Raw genomic sequence first — 16125 nt, forward strand, 5'->3', positions numbered from 1 at the left:
TTCCAAAGAAGAGCCCATTCTAAGGTACTGGGGGGTTAAGACTTCAACATATCTTTTTGGGGGACACAATTCAACCCATAGCAGCACCATATAAGTGCTCTTAAATTATTATATTGTTAAAGTCAAGAACTTTAACATGGGAAGAAAGAAAGGCGTTGTTATTAAAATTTAGGAGGTCTGAAAGGCAGTTCATCCACCCCCGTCTGCATTTCACACACAAAGAAACAGACCTGGGGGCCGGGGTCTCAGGGAGGCGGCGGTTACCGTGTTCGGGTGCATACAGCACAGCGGCCCCAAGAAACGGTCTTGTAAGCCCATTTTACAGACAAGGAAAGTGAGGGCCAGAGAGGTGCGGGACGGCTGACTCAGTCCCGCCCCGTTCCCTGTAAAAGTGGCAATAGGGGAGGGACGCCGGGGCGCTTTTCACGCTGGGTTCATACCGGGGAACCTCAAGAACCAACTGAGAGAGTCAGTGAGGGGGCCTGGTTGGTCAGCAGCGACAGAAGGTAGCGTGGGGGCACGGAGGGCCGTGTCGGCGCTAGAAGGCATGACAGGCCCCGGAGGGCAGCCACTGTGGGAGGAGGTGTTGAGAGAGTCCCCGCCAGGGGTGAGGCAGGAAACAGTCCGGGCAGGCCCCACGTCCCATGGGCCTGTGCTGGGACGAATGCCACCTGCGGGCTGCTCGTGCCAGGCAGGGTTTCATTAGAAAAGCATCAAGCCTTTCCACCCAAAAGCAAGGATGGAAGTTGGAGCAAGAAGTTGAGCAACAGGGGGAGGAGATGGGCGGGTGAATCCGGAATGGGGGACACTGCTCAGGACAGCTGACCTAGTTTCCGCAACGTGTCCGTGGCAAAGGTTGTCACCCTCGGTCCCGTGTCGGAAGCACCCGCAGGTGTGTTCGACACGGGGTGCCGGGCCCCACACCCCTCAGTGTCAGATTGCAGGAGGCCTGGGGTGGGGCCCGAGGATCTGCATTTCTAACAAGTTCCCTGGTAAGGCTGCCCTGTCCTAGAGGGAAGCAAGGTGCGGCTTTGCTCTGAACTAAAAGACACTTCGACCCCGCGTCAGTATGTCTTCGGGTATTCCACTCGATCTCCAGAGCCTTGTTAGTTATCACGTTAGTGTTTGCCCTCGGGTTTACCGTTTGCATTTTTAACTCAGCGCGGTCTGCTTTACCATCGCACGACTCACGCAGCTGGGCTGCTCACGGTCACAGGGTTCTGCTGCTTCACCTGTGACGTAGGGTCCCCACCAACATCCTCCCTCCTCCCCGCCTCCATTCTGCCTCCATCCAGGTTACAAACCCTACCCTACATTGTTTTAAATGGTCGAGTATCATTCAAAGGCATTTTAAAAGAAGGAAAAATGTCTCTCATATTTACCCACCCGTTGGCCATTCCCTTCCATAGATACAAGTCTGCTTCTGGCATCATCTTCCTGCCTTAAGGATTTTCTTCAACATTTCTTGTAATACACATCTGAAAACGTGTTTATTTTCTTTTTTTCAAAAGATATTTTCATATGGTTTAAAATTCTGGGTTGATAGGATTTTTTTTTCTTTCAGCCTTCTAAAGATTCCATTCCAGTGTTTTCAACTTTATGTAGTTTCTGATGAGAAGTCTATTATTTTGTGTCTTTGTTCCTCTCCGTGTATATAGGGTATCTTGTTTCTCTGGCTGCTTTTATTTATTTTTATTTTTTGACTTTTTAAGTTTTTATTTTAGTTGCTGTGTAGTTGATATATAGTTTCAGTTTTCGGCAATATTAATTTCAGGTGTACAATTCAGTGATTCAACACTTCTGTGTATCACCCGGTGCTCTCCTTCATCCCCATCACCTGTCTCCCCCATCCCCCCACCTCCCCTCTGGTGACCAGCAGTGTGTTCTCCAGAGTTAAGAGTCTATTTCTTGGGAGCTCCTGGGGGGCTCCGTTGCTCCATCGGTTGAGCATGTCTGACTCTTCGTTTCGGCTCAGGTCATGATCTCAGGGTCCTGGGATCCGGCCCTGCATAGGGCTCTGTGCTCAGCAGGCAGTCTGCTTGTCCTTCTCCCTCCCTCTGTTCGCTTGCTCTCTCTCTCTAAAATAAACAAATAAAATCTTTTTTAAAAAAGAGTCTGTTTCTTGGTTTACTGCTCTCTCTCTTTTCCCCTCTGCTCATTTGCTTTGTTTCTTAAATTCCACATATGAGTGAAGTCATACAGTATTTGTCTTTCTCTGACTGACTTATTTCACTTAGCATCATACCCTCTAGTTCCATCCACGTTGTTGCAAATGGCAAGATTTCATTTTTTTGGATGGCTGCATAATATTCCATTGTGTATATATACCACACTTTCTTTATCCATTCATCTGTCGATGGACATCTGGGCTCTTTCCGTAAGGATAGCTCTATATTTAACTCTTTGAGGAACCTCATACTGTTTTCCGGAGTGGCGGCACCAGCCTGCTTTCCCACCAACAGTGCACGAGTGTTCCTTTTTCTTCTCTGGCTGCTTTTAAGATTTTTTTTCTTCATCATTGGTGTTTAGCAGTTTGTTATGTTGTGTCTTGGTGTGGTTTTTCTTTGTGTTTATCCTGCTTGGGGTTCATTGTGAGTCTTGAATTGGTGGGTTTATAATCAAATTTGGAAATTTCTCAGACTTCTTTTCAATTTTTAAAGAAATATTTCCTGGGATTCCAGTTACATGTATGTTAGGCATCTTGGTATTCTCCCACGGGCCGTGTCCTTCCTGTTTTCTCTCTCTCTCTGAACTTTGAGGCCTGTGTTTGGTCTTTCGGGGCAGGTTTACAAGGTTTAGCGCCAGTGCTCAGATCTGACCTCTCTGGGTCTCTGCTGAACGCCTCCGGGGGCCCCTGCAAGCTGGCTGACGGACACACAGACGGTTCCGGCCCCTTGTGAGCTCTGTCCCCCAGGTGCGGTGGCTGCCGTGCACCCTGGTACTCAGCCAAAGACTCCGGAGCACCGGGCACCTGATGAGAGAGTTCTAGAACTTTCTCTTCCTAGTTTCTCCTCACTAGTATCCAGTCCTACAGGCTCTAGCCATCACGGCTTTCCTGAACTCTATGCTCTGTCACCTCCCCTCAGCAAGAGACTGAATTCTGTTCTCCCTCCGCCGCTCTGTCCCCCTCCCCTCTCTATCCCCTCCCCCTCTCTGTCCCCCTCCCCCTCTGCCCCCTCCCCCTCTCTGTCCCCCTCTCTTCTACAAAGTTGTGGGATAAGCCATACTTCATTCAACCGGGCCCTGGGGTGCTTGGTTTCCTCATGAGGGGACAGCCATGCATGAAGAGGGACAGGTGTCAAAGGTCAGAGCCTGGAAACCCAGTGACCAAAGTGCCTGACAGGCAGGCCAGCAGCTGGTGAGGAGGCTCTTCTCAGCAGGTAACTTTTTTTCAGTGAAACCCCGTTACTTTTCCCACCAACACAGACCTGGAAAGACCTGCCCCATCTGAAGGCTGTAGTGATATACGGAGAAGCGCCTCCAGAGAAGACAGCCGGTGTGTACACGGTACGTGTGGAGGGGCATGGGGGGCGGGGGGCCAGTCCGGCTGCCCTGCTGACGGCGCGCCCGCGCTCACCCACCCGCCGCAGATGGAGGAGCTCATGGAGCTGGGGGATGAGCTGCCCGAGGAGGCCCTGGACTCCATCATCAACAGCCAGCAGCCGAACCAGTGCTGCGTGCTGGTCTACACCTCGGGCACCACCGGGAGCCCCAAGGGCGTGATGCTAAGTCAAGACAATGTAGGACGGAGCCCGGATGGGTGGGCTTGGCTGCAGGGGGATCTGGGCACTGGACCTGCCCTAGCAGCCCCTGGGGACGCTCTTCGGGCCCCTCAGCCCGGGGGGGGGGGTGGTCAGGACACGTAGGACAGCCTTTGGGTCTGTGGTCCAGACCGAGTCCAGCGAAGGGGATGGGGAGGGGAGGCCTGTTCTGCGAATTCCCCGCAGGGACGCCCTGGGTGGGAGGAGGCCCTGAAGAGGTCGCCTGAGCCCCCGGGGTGAGCACTTCCAGGGCTGGCTGGGGGACACTGCCGGCGCCCATGTGCCTGTCCTCCAGATCACGTGGACAGCACGGTACAGCAGCCAGGCCGGCGACATCAAGCCCGCGGAAGTCCAGCAGGAGGTGGTGGTCAGCTACCTGCCCCTCAGCCACATCGCCGCTCAGATCTACGACTTGTGGACGGGCATCCAGTGGGGGGCCCAGGTCTGCTTCGCCGAGCCCGACGCCCTAAAGGTCAGTCTGCCTCCGCCTGAGCGGGGGTCCGAGTTCGTGTGCCGCACACCCACCCGAGTGTGCACCCGTGTGCGTGGGCCGTGTGTGCGCCCCTGTGAGCGTGCGAGTGTGCGAGTGGGCGGGTCCCCTGTGCATTTATGGGTCAGAACTCTTCCCCCGCAGTCAGCACGGCCCGCATGGCCAGCCAAGAAGGGGCTGACGATGGTACGTAGAGGAGAGGGGTCCACAAGCCGTCAAGGATAGGTCGTCCTCAGAGGAAGGTCACAGGTGGCCACAGGACCGCCCTGCTTCCCAGTCTCATCAACTACCCCCCATTCTTTGGAAATGTATTTTAAGCATGAGGAGAGCTCTCCCAGACGCCCCCTGGCACACCTCCCCCCACCCGCACCTCCTGGCCCAGATCGTCCCTCGTCCATTCCTACACTGGTCACTGCTTAAGGGGGATGGTCATGTTCGGGTTAGAGAGGAAAGAGTGGCCGCCCCCAGGGCTGGGAGGGGACCGAGGAGCCTTGAAGCATCCGGCCACGTGAGCAGTGGGGATGGCCGCCCAGTGGCGGCCGACAGCGTGGGACACGTGTGCAGGTGTGTGCGTGCACCTGTGCAGGACGCCTGTGGGGTGTGTGCACCTGACTCTGTGTGAGGGGCCTCCTGGCACTGAGCCGGCAGGCCTTCCTCTCTGGTGCTCGACAGGGGAGCCTGGTGAACACGCTGCGGGAGGTGGAGCCCACGTCCCACATGGGGGTGCCTCGAGTGTGGGAGAAGTTCATGGAGCAGATCCAGGCAGTGGCGGCTCAGTCTGGCTTCATCCGGCGCAAGCTGCTGCTCTGGGCCATGTCGGTGACCTTGGAGCAGAACCTCACCTGCCCAGGCAGGTATGGAAGGCCAGGGGACAGGAGGCCGGGGGGCAGCAGGGCTAGGGCATAAGGCCAGCATGCATCTGAGGATCTGCTGGGCTGGGCTTGTCCTGGGGACCCCTGTGCAGAGGCCCCATCAGGTGCTGGGCTGGAGGCCTCTTCCAGACTCCACAGGAGATGGTCACCCCACCTCTGGGTTCTGACTGGCAGGACTGACGCGCTCTCTCTGGGTGGCATGCACCTCCCCCGGAGCGGCTCCTCACAGTCTCCTAGGGGTTTCCTGACTCAGCAGGGGGCCAGGGAAGGGGCCACAGGGATGAGCCCTCTTCCAGGCTTTCCAGCCTCCAAGTACCACAGAGCCTTCGGACTGCTTTTCAAACTCCCACACAGTGCTGTGGGAGGAGCCATGGCATAAACCTGGCCTGTTCCAAGTTCGAAATATTCTCCAGCACTAGCGAGTCTGTGAAACGGTATCATGTCCCGTGAGATGCGTACGCATGTCTGCAAATACGGTATCATGTCTGCAAATACGGTATCATGTCCCGTGAGATGCGTACGCATGTCTGCAAATACGGTATCATGTCTGCAAATACGGTATCATGTCCCGTGAGATGCGTACGCATGTCTGCAAATACGGTATCATGTCTGCAAATACGGTATCATGTCCCGTGAGATGCGTACGCATGTCTGCAAATACGGTATCATGTCCCGAGAGATGAATACGCACGTCTGCAAATACGGTATCATGTCCCGTGAGATGCATACGCACGTCTGCAAATACGGCTTCGTGTGCACAGACACGGAGAGTGAATATCCGTGCACGACTCATCTGTGGGCCTCAGAAGGGATCACGCCCGTTGGCCCCGCGCGTCCGTGCAGACCCCAGAGGTGGGGTGACCATCTCCTGTGTAGCCCGTGCACACCCAGCCCGCTGGGCCCCCGGGCTCAGGACGGAGCGCACACCTGTGTGCACATACCCGCGCGTGCGTGCTCGCTCCCGACGGCCGGCCAGCGCGCGCCCGCCGAACCCCCACCTGCTCCTGTGAGCGCGTGGGGGCTCCTCCGTGGACCACTGCCCCCTCCCCGCAGCGACCTGAAGCCCTTCACGGCCAGGCTGGCCGACTACCTGGTGCTCGCCAAGGTCCGCCAGGCGCTGGGCTTCGCCAGGTGCCAGAAGAGCTTCTACGGCGCGGCGCCCATGACCGCCGAGACGCAGCACTTCTTCCTGGGCCTCAACATGCCCTTGTACGCGGGCTACGGGCTCAGCGAGACCTCGGGCCCCCACTTCATGTCCAGCCCCTGCACCTACCGCCCGCACAGGTACGCGGGCCGCCTGCGTGCGGGTCCCCATGCCGGCACTTCCGGCCTGTCCCGGACCGTGGTCTCCGCCGCGGCCACCGGCCCGAGTCGGGAACGCTTACCGCGCTGGCCCCGAGGGGCTCCTCCGCCGACCCCTCCCTCCTGCAGGGCGCCTGTTGGGGGCTGGCCCCGCATCTGACGGCCGGGCGGGGGCTGGGGGGACTTGGGAGGACAGGGCCGGCCCTCCCGGGGGCAGGCGGGGCAGGCAGCTCTGCGGGGGTTCGGGGGGTCCCCTGGCGGCTTAAGGACACCCCCCTGCTGGCCCCTCACTGAGCTTGAAGGTGTGCCCTCCCTCCCTCCCTTCCTTCCCCCCTCTTCCCCACTTCCTTCCCCCCTCTTCCCCACTTCCTTCCCCCTCCCTTCCTTCCCCATTCCTCTCTCCCTTCCTGCCTTCCTTCCTTCCCCCTTCCTTCCTTCCTTCCTCCTTCCTTCCCCCTTCCTTCTTTCCTTCTCCTTAAAACCTCTCACTCCAAGTCCCTATTTAAATATACAAGCTGAGAGGTGAAGAGTGAGAGGTTGGAGCCCTGGGGGCTCCTGGGTGGGGCCTGACCCCAGGCTGAGGCCTGACTGACCCCCTCGGGCCACCCCCAGCTCCGGCAAGGTGGTGCCAGGCTGCCTGGCGAAGCTGGTGAACGAGGATGCCGAGGGCATCGGGGAGATCTGTCTGTGGGGCCGCACCATCTTCATGGGCTACCTGAACATGGAGGACAAGACACGGGAGGCCATCGACGCCGAGGGCTGGCTGCACACTGGGGACATGGGGCGCCTGGACACGGACGGCTTCCTCTACATCACCGGGCGCCTCAAAGGTGAGTGCCGCTGGCTGGCTTCTGGCCACGGGCATGTGTGTTGGGGGGATGAGCTGCTGCTGTTTGTGCCGCGAGTCCTGAGCCCGTATCGAGTTCGTGCACTTGGACGGACAGCATTTTACTTCCGACTAGCCGGCTACTCCTTCCCCCTTCCTCCCTTCCTTCCCCCTTCCTTCCCCCCTTCCCCCTCACCTCCCTTCCTTCCTTCCCCCCTCCCTTCCTTCCTCCCTTCCTTCCATTGGGCTCCCTGCTCAGCGGGAAGCCTGCTTCTCCCTCTCCCACTCCCCCTGCTTGTGTTCCCTCTCTCTCTCTCTCTCTTTCTGTCAAATAAGTAAATAAAATCTTTAAAATAGTATGGTTAGAGGTCCAGGTCCAGGACTGGGAGGGAGGGGGGAAGGAAGGAAGGAAGGAAGGGAGGGAGGGAGGAAGGGAGGAAGGGGGGATAGTGGGGGGTCGCCCGGCTAGTAAATGGTGGAGCTGGGATTCAGACTCTCTAGAGAAACCAGGCAAGTCTTTCCAGAAGATTCTGGGGCATAAATATCATGTATTTTTACGTGCAAACATCAGCATGGTATCGAGAACACAGACCGGATATAAAGTTTAAAATAAAGCAGGAGACTTCAGAGAAATTTCCCATGAGGAATGTGGCCCTCCTGGGGGACAGCTGGGGACTTGCACGGAAAAAGTGGAAAAAGTGCTTTGCTCACTTTGCACAAGGGGGTGTAAGCCCAAACACATCCATGGGGAGAAGTCCCCGCCCGTTTCCCAAGGGAAACAGCTCAGTGAGTGGGCGAACAATTCTGAAAATCTTGCAGTCAGGGGTGTCATCCAGCCCGGGCTCTGCTGGCCACAGAGGGCTGGCTCTCAGGGTGGTCAGGGCAGGCCTGGCCTGAGCCTTGGGAAGAGCAGGGCAACAGTCCTGGCGACCCTCCTGGCGCCCGCCCGCACACCACCGGGGTCTGCGAGATCCCTGCACGCACCGTCCTGCTGCACGGGCAGGCGGAGAGCACCGCCTAGGGCCCGGCTTGGTGATGGCGGGTGAGGCCTGCATGCTGAAGGGGAGGGGTAGTAACGGGAGACATCCAACCGGACTTGGACGTCCTTTAAGACAGTATGGTCAGGTGGTGCCGGGTGGCTCAGTCGTTAAGCGTCTGCCTTCGGCTCAGGTCCTGGTCCCAGGGTTCTGGGATCGAGCCCCACATCGGGCTCCCTGCTCCAAGGGAAGCCTGCTTCTCCCTCTCCCACTCCGCCTGCTTGCGTTCCCTCTCTCTCTCTCTCTATCAAATAAGTAAATAAAATCTTTAAAATAGTATGGTTAGAGGTCTGGGCCCAGGTGCCTTTTCTCCAGATAAGTATCCACCGATGCAGCCTCACTGCCAAGGAGACCCCCTCCCCGCAGGGCATTACCCACCAGGGGCCTGTGCGGGAGGCAGCTCGTCTGCCTGTCCTTGTACCCCGAGTATCTCTGTGATACGGCCTGTTATCTGGCTCTGTGAGGCCTAAGGCCTTGGTCTTCATCTTTAAGACAACCTTGGCTAGAATCATGCCAGTGGCCTCCAAAAACTTGCCAGATTTTGATTTTGATTTCACTGGATCAATGGCTTAATTTGGTGAGAATGTGTCTCTTTACAACACTGAGTCGCCCAATCCATAAACATGGTATAAATTGCCCAGCACTGTGCAGATATACTGAGAAATGTGAGTGAGATCATTTTCTGGGCGAATGTAACTACTTCAGAAAAGATGGTGAACTTAAAGAGACTGATTCCGGGGGACACATCGTGACCGTCCCCCCACCACGTACGCAGAACACGCTGGACCAGGTGGTTCACTGAGGAATTTCAATGATACCTCACCTGATTTTGAGCATAGAAAAGAAGGAAAACTTCCAAATTTTTAGTGAGGTGAGTATAACATTGATACCAAAATCTGAAAAAGATTGTATTTAAAAAGAAAACCGTAGACCAGGGGTGCCTGGGTGGCTCAGTCGTTAAGTGCCTGCCTTCGGCTCAGGTCATGATCCCGGGGTCCTGGGATCAAGCCCCGCATCGGGGTCCCTGCTCCGTGGGGAGTCTGCTTCTCCCTCTCCCACTCCCCCTGCTTGTGTTCCTGTTCTCTCTCTGTCAAATAAATTAAATCTTTTTAAAAAAAGAAAAAAAAAGAAAACCGTAGACCAATGACTTTTATGAATATATATGCTAAAATCCTAAAAGAAATACTAGCAAAAAAAAAAAAAATACTAGCAAAAAGACTAGCAATACTAATCTATGCCAGCACATTAAAACATAACCCATCATGACTAAGTGGGATTATTCTGGAAACCCAGGGATATATAATGTAATTAATCCCATTAATAGAGCTTTAAAATATTTATGATCATCTCCACATCTATTGCAAAGGCATTTAACAAAAATTTAATATCCTCATTCATGGATAAAAACAGAAACGGTAGCTCCTTCCTTAACATAATGAAACGGGAGTCTCCCAAGCCGGAAGCCGGCCCCAGTCCTGGGAAAGCCAGACCCCACGTCTCAGAAGGAAGGGGCAGGCCTGGTGCCCGCGGCCGCGCCCGGCCTGTCGGACAGAGCAGGGTGGCATCATGCACGGCAGCGGCTCGCAAACAGGTCAGGACATCGCCGTAGGGAATCCGTGGCTTGTGCCAGCGCGTTTAGAAGGCATCGCAGAAGAAACTAGTTCATGCACGATAGCAACAGAGACGACAGAACGTTCCACATGAAGAAGAAGGGGATCCTTACCGCTGCTGGAGGAAAACAGAGAAATCCGTTATCCCGTTGGAATGCGGAAGATCTACAGGAGCCAAGAAGAGGGACTCACGAAATTCTACTACGTTAAAGACAGACAAACCTCCACGTAGTCAAAGGGCCCGGAGCAAGGACAGATGTCATAGCCGGGAAGACTCGCCGGCAGCTCCTGATGGGTCACGTGACCTGGAGAGCTCGCTAGGAGCTGGGGTTTGTAGGTTTCTCTCCAACTTTCTGTGCACACCATCCGACCGTCTCCAAATACCGACAGTTTCGTTCCTTCTTTCCATTCCTTCTGGGTGTTTCTCTTGCCTCTTGCACTGGTAGGACCTTCAGAGCAGCGGTGAACAGACGTGGGGACAGTGGTCTTCCGTGTACTGTTCCTGATCTCTGGGGAACGCTTTCGACATTTGATCCCTGAATGTGTTTCCTGTGGATTTTTGGCAGGTGCTCCTTTCTGTGCCCAGTTTGCTGAGGGCTTCTATGCGTACTAACTCGTGAAAGACTCTGGTAGGAGGCGGAGAGGGGGAGGGGGCCAGAGAAAGCCCCAGAAGGAGGAAGGCAGGGCTGGTGACAGTTGCTGGGCTCTGCCTGGCCGTGGTTCCCACCCCACCCCACCCCTGCTGCCCCCGACAGACCCCGGTCTGAACGCTTCCTCCCTGGCCAGCCCACGCCTTGGTAACCATTCTTCACCCCACTAGTGCCCTAAAACTCTGAGCCCCAACCGCTCAGAGGCTGCCACCCACCTGGGCCGCCCCTCAGCGGGCACTGGAGGGGCCCTGCTCCCCCCGCCTTTGCCTCCCTGTCTCACCTGCCGCGCACATGTGCCCTCTGCCCATTAGACCCAGTTCATGCGCAACATGCAGCTGGGCCGCGAGCCTCCCTGCAGCCAGGGTCTGTCTCGATGTCCACACGGGACCTGCACACGAGGGGAGCAACTCGTCTTTGTTGAACTAGAACTGGGGGGCCACAAGCTAGTGAAAGCAGTCAGGGGTATTGAGTAAATGTCCACTTAATAACCATCTGTTTGGCAGTAAACCACCTTCCAGGGAGGAGGCCAGAGCGCTAAGTGCCCCAGCTGGTCTTGCACAGATGTGCTCGGTAGACCCCTGAATGAGTGAGGCGGTGGACGAGGGGTGGACGCTGTGGGAGCAGCTCCGGGAAGGGAGAGCCAGCGTCCCTGGAGGGGAGAGGGCTTCCTGAGAAGAACACGCGGTGTGTTAGAGGAGACAGGAGGGCGTGTTGGGAAGGTGTAGGCGAGGTGAGGGCTCATAGCAGGAGCTCTGGAACCGTGCTGTGCTGCGCTCCCCCACGCTACTCCACCTCAGACAAGCCACCTAACCTCCCTGTGCCTCGGTTTCCCCATCTGTAAAATGAGCTTCTTCATAGGCCCATTGTGAGGGTTCAGTAAATCACTGCACATGTAGGACTTAGCACAGCACCTGGCCCATGGTGGGTGCCGGGCGCCTGCCGGGTGGCGGCAGTTCAACTGCAGGACGATGGCAGCGTGTCCGGGGCGATGGATGAGAAGTCTGAGCAGGCAAAGTCTTGGAGGATGAGCAAAGGAGTGGGAGCCCTGAGTGAGCATTTGTGCTCCAGGAACTGCCACCGTCCCCCAGCAGATGTCCCCCCCCAGCAGGTGTGTCCCCCCAGCAGATGTCCCCCCAGCAGGTGTCCCCCCCGGCAGGTGTGTCCCCCAGCAGGTGTCCCACCCCAGCAGGGTGTCCCCCAGCAGGTGTCCCCCCAGCAGGTGTGTCCCCCCAGCAGGTGTCCCACCCCAGCAGGTGTGTCCCCCAGCAGGTGTCCCCCCAGCAGGTGTCCCACCCCAGCAGGTGTCCCACCCCAGCAGGTGTGTCCCCCAGCAGGTGTCTCCCCAGCAGGTGTCCCACCCCAGCAGGTGTGTCCCCCCAGCAGGTGTGTCCCCCAGCAGGTGTCCCCCCAGCAGGTGTCCCACCCCAGCAGGTGTCCCACCCCAGCAGGTGTGTCCCCCAGCAGGTATCCCCTCAGCAGGTGTCCCACCCCAGCAGGTGTGTCCCCCAGCAGGTGTCCCCCCAGCAGGTGTCCCACCCCAGCAGGTGTGTCCCCCAGCAGGTGTCCCCCCCAGCAGGTGTCCCACCCCCGCAGGTGTGTCCCCCCAGCAGGTGTCCCCCCCAGCAGGTGTGTCCCCCAGCAGGTGTCCCCCCAGCAGGTGTGTCCCCCCAGCAGGTGTCCCACCCCAGCAGGTGTGTCCCCCAGCAGGTGTCCCCCCCAGCAGGTGTCCCACCCCAGCAGGTGTGTCCCCCCAGCAGGTGTCCCCCCCAGCAGGTGTGTCCCCCAGCAGGTGTCCCCCCAGCAGGTGTGTCCCCCCAGCAGGTGTCCCACCCCAGCAGGTGTGTCCCACAGCAGGTGTCCCCCCAGCAGGTGTCCCACCCCAGCAGGTGTGTCCCCAGCAGGTGTGCAGTGCTTCCCAGGGCGTGGCACTGCCCCCGCCACCCCCCAGGTATCCACAGTGCTGCCCGACGCTCCTGCCTCCAGGGGCTGGGGCCAAGGTTTGGGTCCTGGTCCAGCCCGGGCACCTGGACTCAAACCTGTGCCGGGGGCCTGGCCCCGCCTCCCAGAATTACTTATCACAGCCGGTGGAGAGAACGTGCCCCCTGTGCCCATCGAGGAGGCCGTGAAGATGGAGCTGCCCATCGTCAGCAATGCCATGCTGATCGGGGACCAGAGGAAGTTCCTGTCCATGCTGCTCACCTTGAAGGTGTGTCAGGGGGTCTGGCTCTAGGGGGGTGGGTGGTCTGTGGGTCTGGCCCAAGCAGAAGCCATGCACGGCCAGGACACATCTACATTTCGAGACTTTATTCTGGGATAGCCTGTGGGTTACCTGCAACAGGGGCAGGAAACACAACTGGTCACATGCTGCTGTGATGACCCGTTATGGTCCAGTTCAGCCTGGCTCCCCCGGGTTGCCGCCCTCACTCCCCCGCTCAGATGCTCTGAGCCCAGGCTGCTGGGCGGGGCCGGAGGGGTCCCTGTTCTAGCCCATGGTTTTATTGGCTGAGGTGCTGCTAGGTGCCCTTCCACCACAGGCCGTCTCTGAACAGAGCTCATGGTGACCCACATCCTCCGAGACCGGGGCTTGTGTCTTGTGGGGTGAGGCTTGGGCCTGGTCTGACCTCTGGCTTTTCAGTGTGTGCTGGACCCAGACACCTCCGAGCCGACGGACAGCCTAACTGAACCAGCTGTGGCCTTCTGCCAGAGGGTGGGCAGCAAAGCCACCACCGTGTCTGAGATCGTGGGCACCAAGGACGAGGCCGTGTATCAGGCCATTGAGCAGGGGATCCAGAAGGTCAACAGGAACGCAGCTGCCCGACCCTACTGCATCCAGAAGTGGGCCATTCTCCAGAGGGACTTCTCCCTTTCGGGTGGAGAGTTGGGTAGGGTTTTTTTTCTTGCTTGTTTGTTCTCGCTATTCGAGGGGCCGTGTGGGAGGGCAGAGGCCACGGCAGAGCCTGGGAGGAAGCCCAGCGCAAGCACAAAGCCACAGACAGCCCCTCCCTCTGGCAGGAGGACACGGTTGCCCGGTGTGCGGGCTTGCACCCGGGGAGAGCCAGACGCATGCACTGAATGTGTGCTGGAGCCTATTAATTTGAACATAGAACCTTTAACTTTGCTTTGACTGGGGGGCCATTTTCCCCTGCAATCACAGCGGGACCAGGAGGCAGACCCTAAGGCCCTGTTAGTGTTTGGGCTGGAGTCCCCTGGCTCTAGGAGCTCAGCTCACGTGCAGGTGAAGCAATGAAGCCCTTGGGACCGTGGTCCACAAAGCCAGGAAAGGCCGCTGGTGCAGCCTCAGCTGGACGGAGGAAGTCACTCTTGGCTGAAGCATGTGGGGTGTTCGCGGCCAGGGGAGGCGGGAATGGCTTCTGGAACAGCCTGTGGCCCACGAGGCTGAAGCAGGGCGCTGAGCTGCTCGCAGACTGGAGTGCGTCTGGTTGGCTGGTGCTAGGAGGGCGAAGGCAGGTGTCCTCTCTAACCAGCTTCCAGAGGTGACTTTGAAGTCTCCAGTTACGCAGCCGAGTGTGTTAGCGCAAAATGGCCTCGAGCTGCCCCCAAGCCGAATCAGAGCCCTTGCGGCCATGCTTTAGAGGGAAGAACCAGGGCCAAGAACAGGGATTTGGGAAAGACCTCTCCCGGAGACCGCGTCGGACGAGGTGGCGCGCCCGGTCTGCCCCCGGCTGGTCGGGCAAGCAAAGCGTAACGCTCCACGTCGTGTGCGCGGTCACAGGCCGTTCACCCGTTAGCTACTGCTGTGTAACAAATTACCCCCAAATTTAGCAGCTTGACACAGTAAGCATCTATTACCTTGACTTCTGTGGGTCGGAAATCCAGTGCAGCTTAGCTGGGTGGTTCTGGCTTGGGGTCTCGTGAGGTCACGGTCGGAACGTCGGCCGGGTGGCCGTCGCCCGCTCTCGACGCGCGTGTTGGCCAGAGCCTTGTCCCGAGGCTGCCTGTGCGCCCCTGGCAAGGCGGCTCGCCTGCCCTGGGAGGATCCGAGAGCCCGAGACAGAAACTGTACTGCTGTGGGTTCGTTTGAGCGTGTGAGTCACCGATTCACCAGAAGGACAGAACAGAAAATACGCGGAGGATCAGAAACGGGTGCAGGCTAAGGAAGGCCGAGCCTCCTGGTCTTTCACAATCCGCAGCACACGCCTTCCCGGGCTTCTCAGCAGCCAGGCCTCACTCCCTCTTTCCAATCGCTCCTTCAGGTCCCACAATGAAGGTGAAACGGCTCACGGTTCTGGACAAGTACAAAGACATCATCGACTCCTTTTACCAAGAGCAGAAGAAGTAATCGGGGCCATCCTCCCGGTCTGCTGAAGATGGCAGGCCTTTTGGAGGTCATCCTCGGCTCCGGGTCCCCCTCGGTCTGGGCACACTGATGCCCAGCAAGGTTGTGAGGTCTCCGCATCTGGCCACGGCACTGGTGGCCACGTTTACCGGGTCTGGCACCAGCAGCCGCTCACGATCCCAGAAGCTTCACGTGTGGATAGTTTTACTTTTAAGCATTGCTTTTTGTTCAGGTGACAAATGAGATCAGCTCATTTGTCATAAAGGGCGGGCTCCTGGCTCGTGTAGGGGAGGACGGAGAGGGACGGCCAGAGTTACTTGGCGCACCGCAGGAGAGCCCACGGTCAGGCCGACCTCCTCTGGACCCACGGCCGCTGCCCACCCCGCTGTGCCAGCCCTGGGCGCTGGGCACCTCACACTTGCCGACTGACCTGACGCTTAATAAAACCGCTGTTGCTTGTTTGTACTGTGATTTGAATATTAAACCGTTTAACAGACTTGCCAGCAAGTACCTGATTTTTCTTGTCAGTTGAGCAGGCGGGCCGGGGAGTCGTGGGTATCGAACCCACGGGACGATGCGCCGTGGGCGTGACCCTCCACGCCCCGGAGCCCACACAGCGCAGGACGGCGTTGAGGGGAGCACACTGTGAAAGCAGGTGGCTCGCGCTAGCCCCGCACCCCAAACATGCAGCCTGTGAGCTCAGACACACCTCAGTCAGTTCTGGAATGTGTTAGTGGGGCGATCGTTGGCGCGATCGAACAGAGCAGAGAAAGCCGCAGCCTGAACCAAGTCAAACACGTGAGACGTGAGTGGTGCCGAGCCCGAGGAAGCGCCCAGACGGGGACCCTCGCTAAAGAATCCTGTGCTCAGGGCGCGCTCTGCAAGACCCACGGGTTCGCAATGCCACGCGGGGGGGAGGGGGGGCAAAGAGGAAAGGAGTCTCCAAAAATCGTGACTTGGACTCTGACATAAAGGGCAGTTGTGCTGGGGGCGGTCGGCGGCTGAGCCCAGGCCCCGCCGCGGGCTCATCTCTGGCTGGCGCCGCTGAGGTGGGACGGCGGGCAGTGACCCGGTGCCCCGGGGACGGGGCGGGCCAGCCAGCACCCCCAGCTCTACCGCAGCCAGAACCGAGGCGCTGGGGGCCCTGGGCGCCTACAGGCAGAGTGGACCGCGCGCGGCCGGCCCTGTGCCAGAGACGCCTCCCGCTGTCCACCAAAAGCCCCCCTCCAGGCCAGGGAGGCTCTCGCCAGCAGCGGGGCGTCTCCGGTAACATAGTAACT

At 58.2% G+C, this 16125-nt stretch overlaps 1 protein-coding gene across 10 annotated transcripts in view; it reads left to right on the top strand.

Moving 5' to 3' along the window:
- ACSBG1 (acyl-CoA synthetase bubblegum family member 1) overlaps positions 1-15341 on the top strand; it is a 44445-nt gene extending 29104 nt beyond the window's left edge. For 9 of the 10 annotated variants that reach the window (XM_078078786.1, XM_036067597.2, XM_036067598.2 and 6 more), the window contains 9 exons: positions 3427-3507; positions 3591-3740; positions 4057-4233; positions 4924-5105; positions 6177-6407; positions 7038-7255; positions 12615-12754; positions 13184-13430; positions 14763-15341. In XM_078078786.1, coding sequence (XP_077934912.1) covers positions 3427-3507; positions 3591-3740; positions 4057-4233; positions 4924-5105; positions 6177-6407; positions 7038-7255; positions 12615-12754; positions 13184-13430; positions 14763-14848 — 1512 coding nt within the window. In that variant the 3' untranslated portion in view covers positions 14849-15341. The remainder of the gene's footprint in view (positions 1-3426; positions 3508-3590; positions 3741-4056; positions 4234-4923; positions 5106-6176; positions 6408-7037; positions 7256-12614; positions 12755-13183; positions 13431-14762) is intronic. The other variant, XM_036067604.2, reaches the window with a different exon arrangement.
- Positions 15342-16125: the final 784 nt, after the last annotated feature.

The sequence above is a fragment of the Halichoerus grypus genome, chromosome 8 (genome assembly GCF_964656455.1).
Source record: "Halichoerus grypus chromosome 8, mHalGry1.hap1.1, whole genome shotgun sequence".
NCBI lineage: Eukaryota > Metazoa > Chordata > Mammalia > Carnivora > Phocidae > Halichoerus > Halichoerus grypus.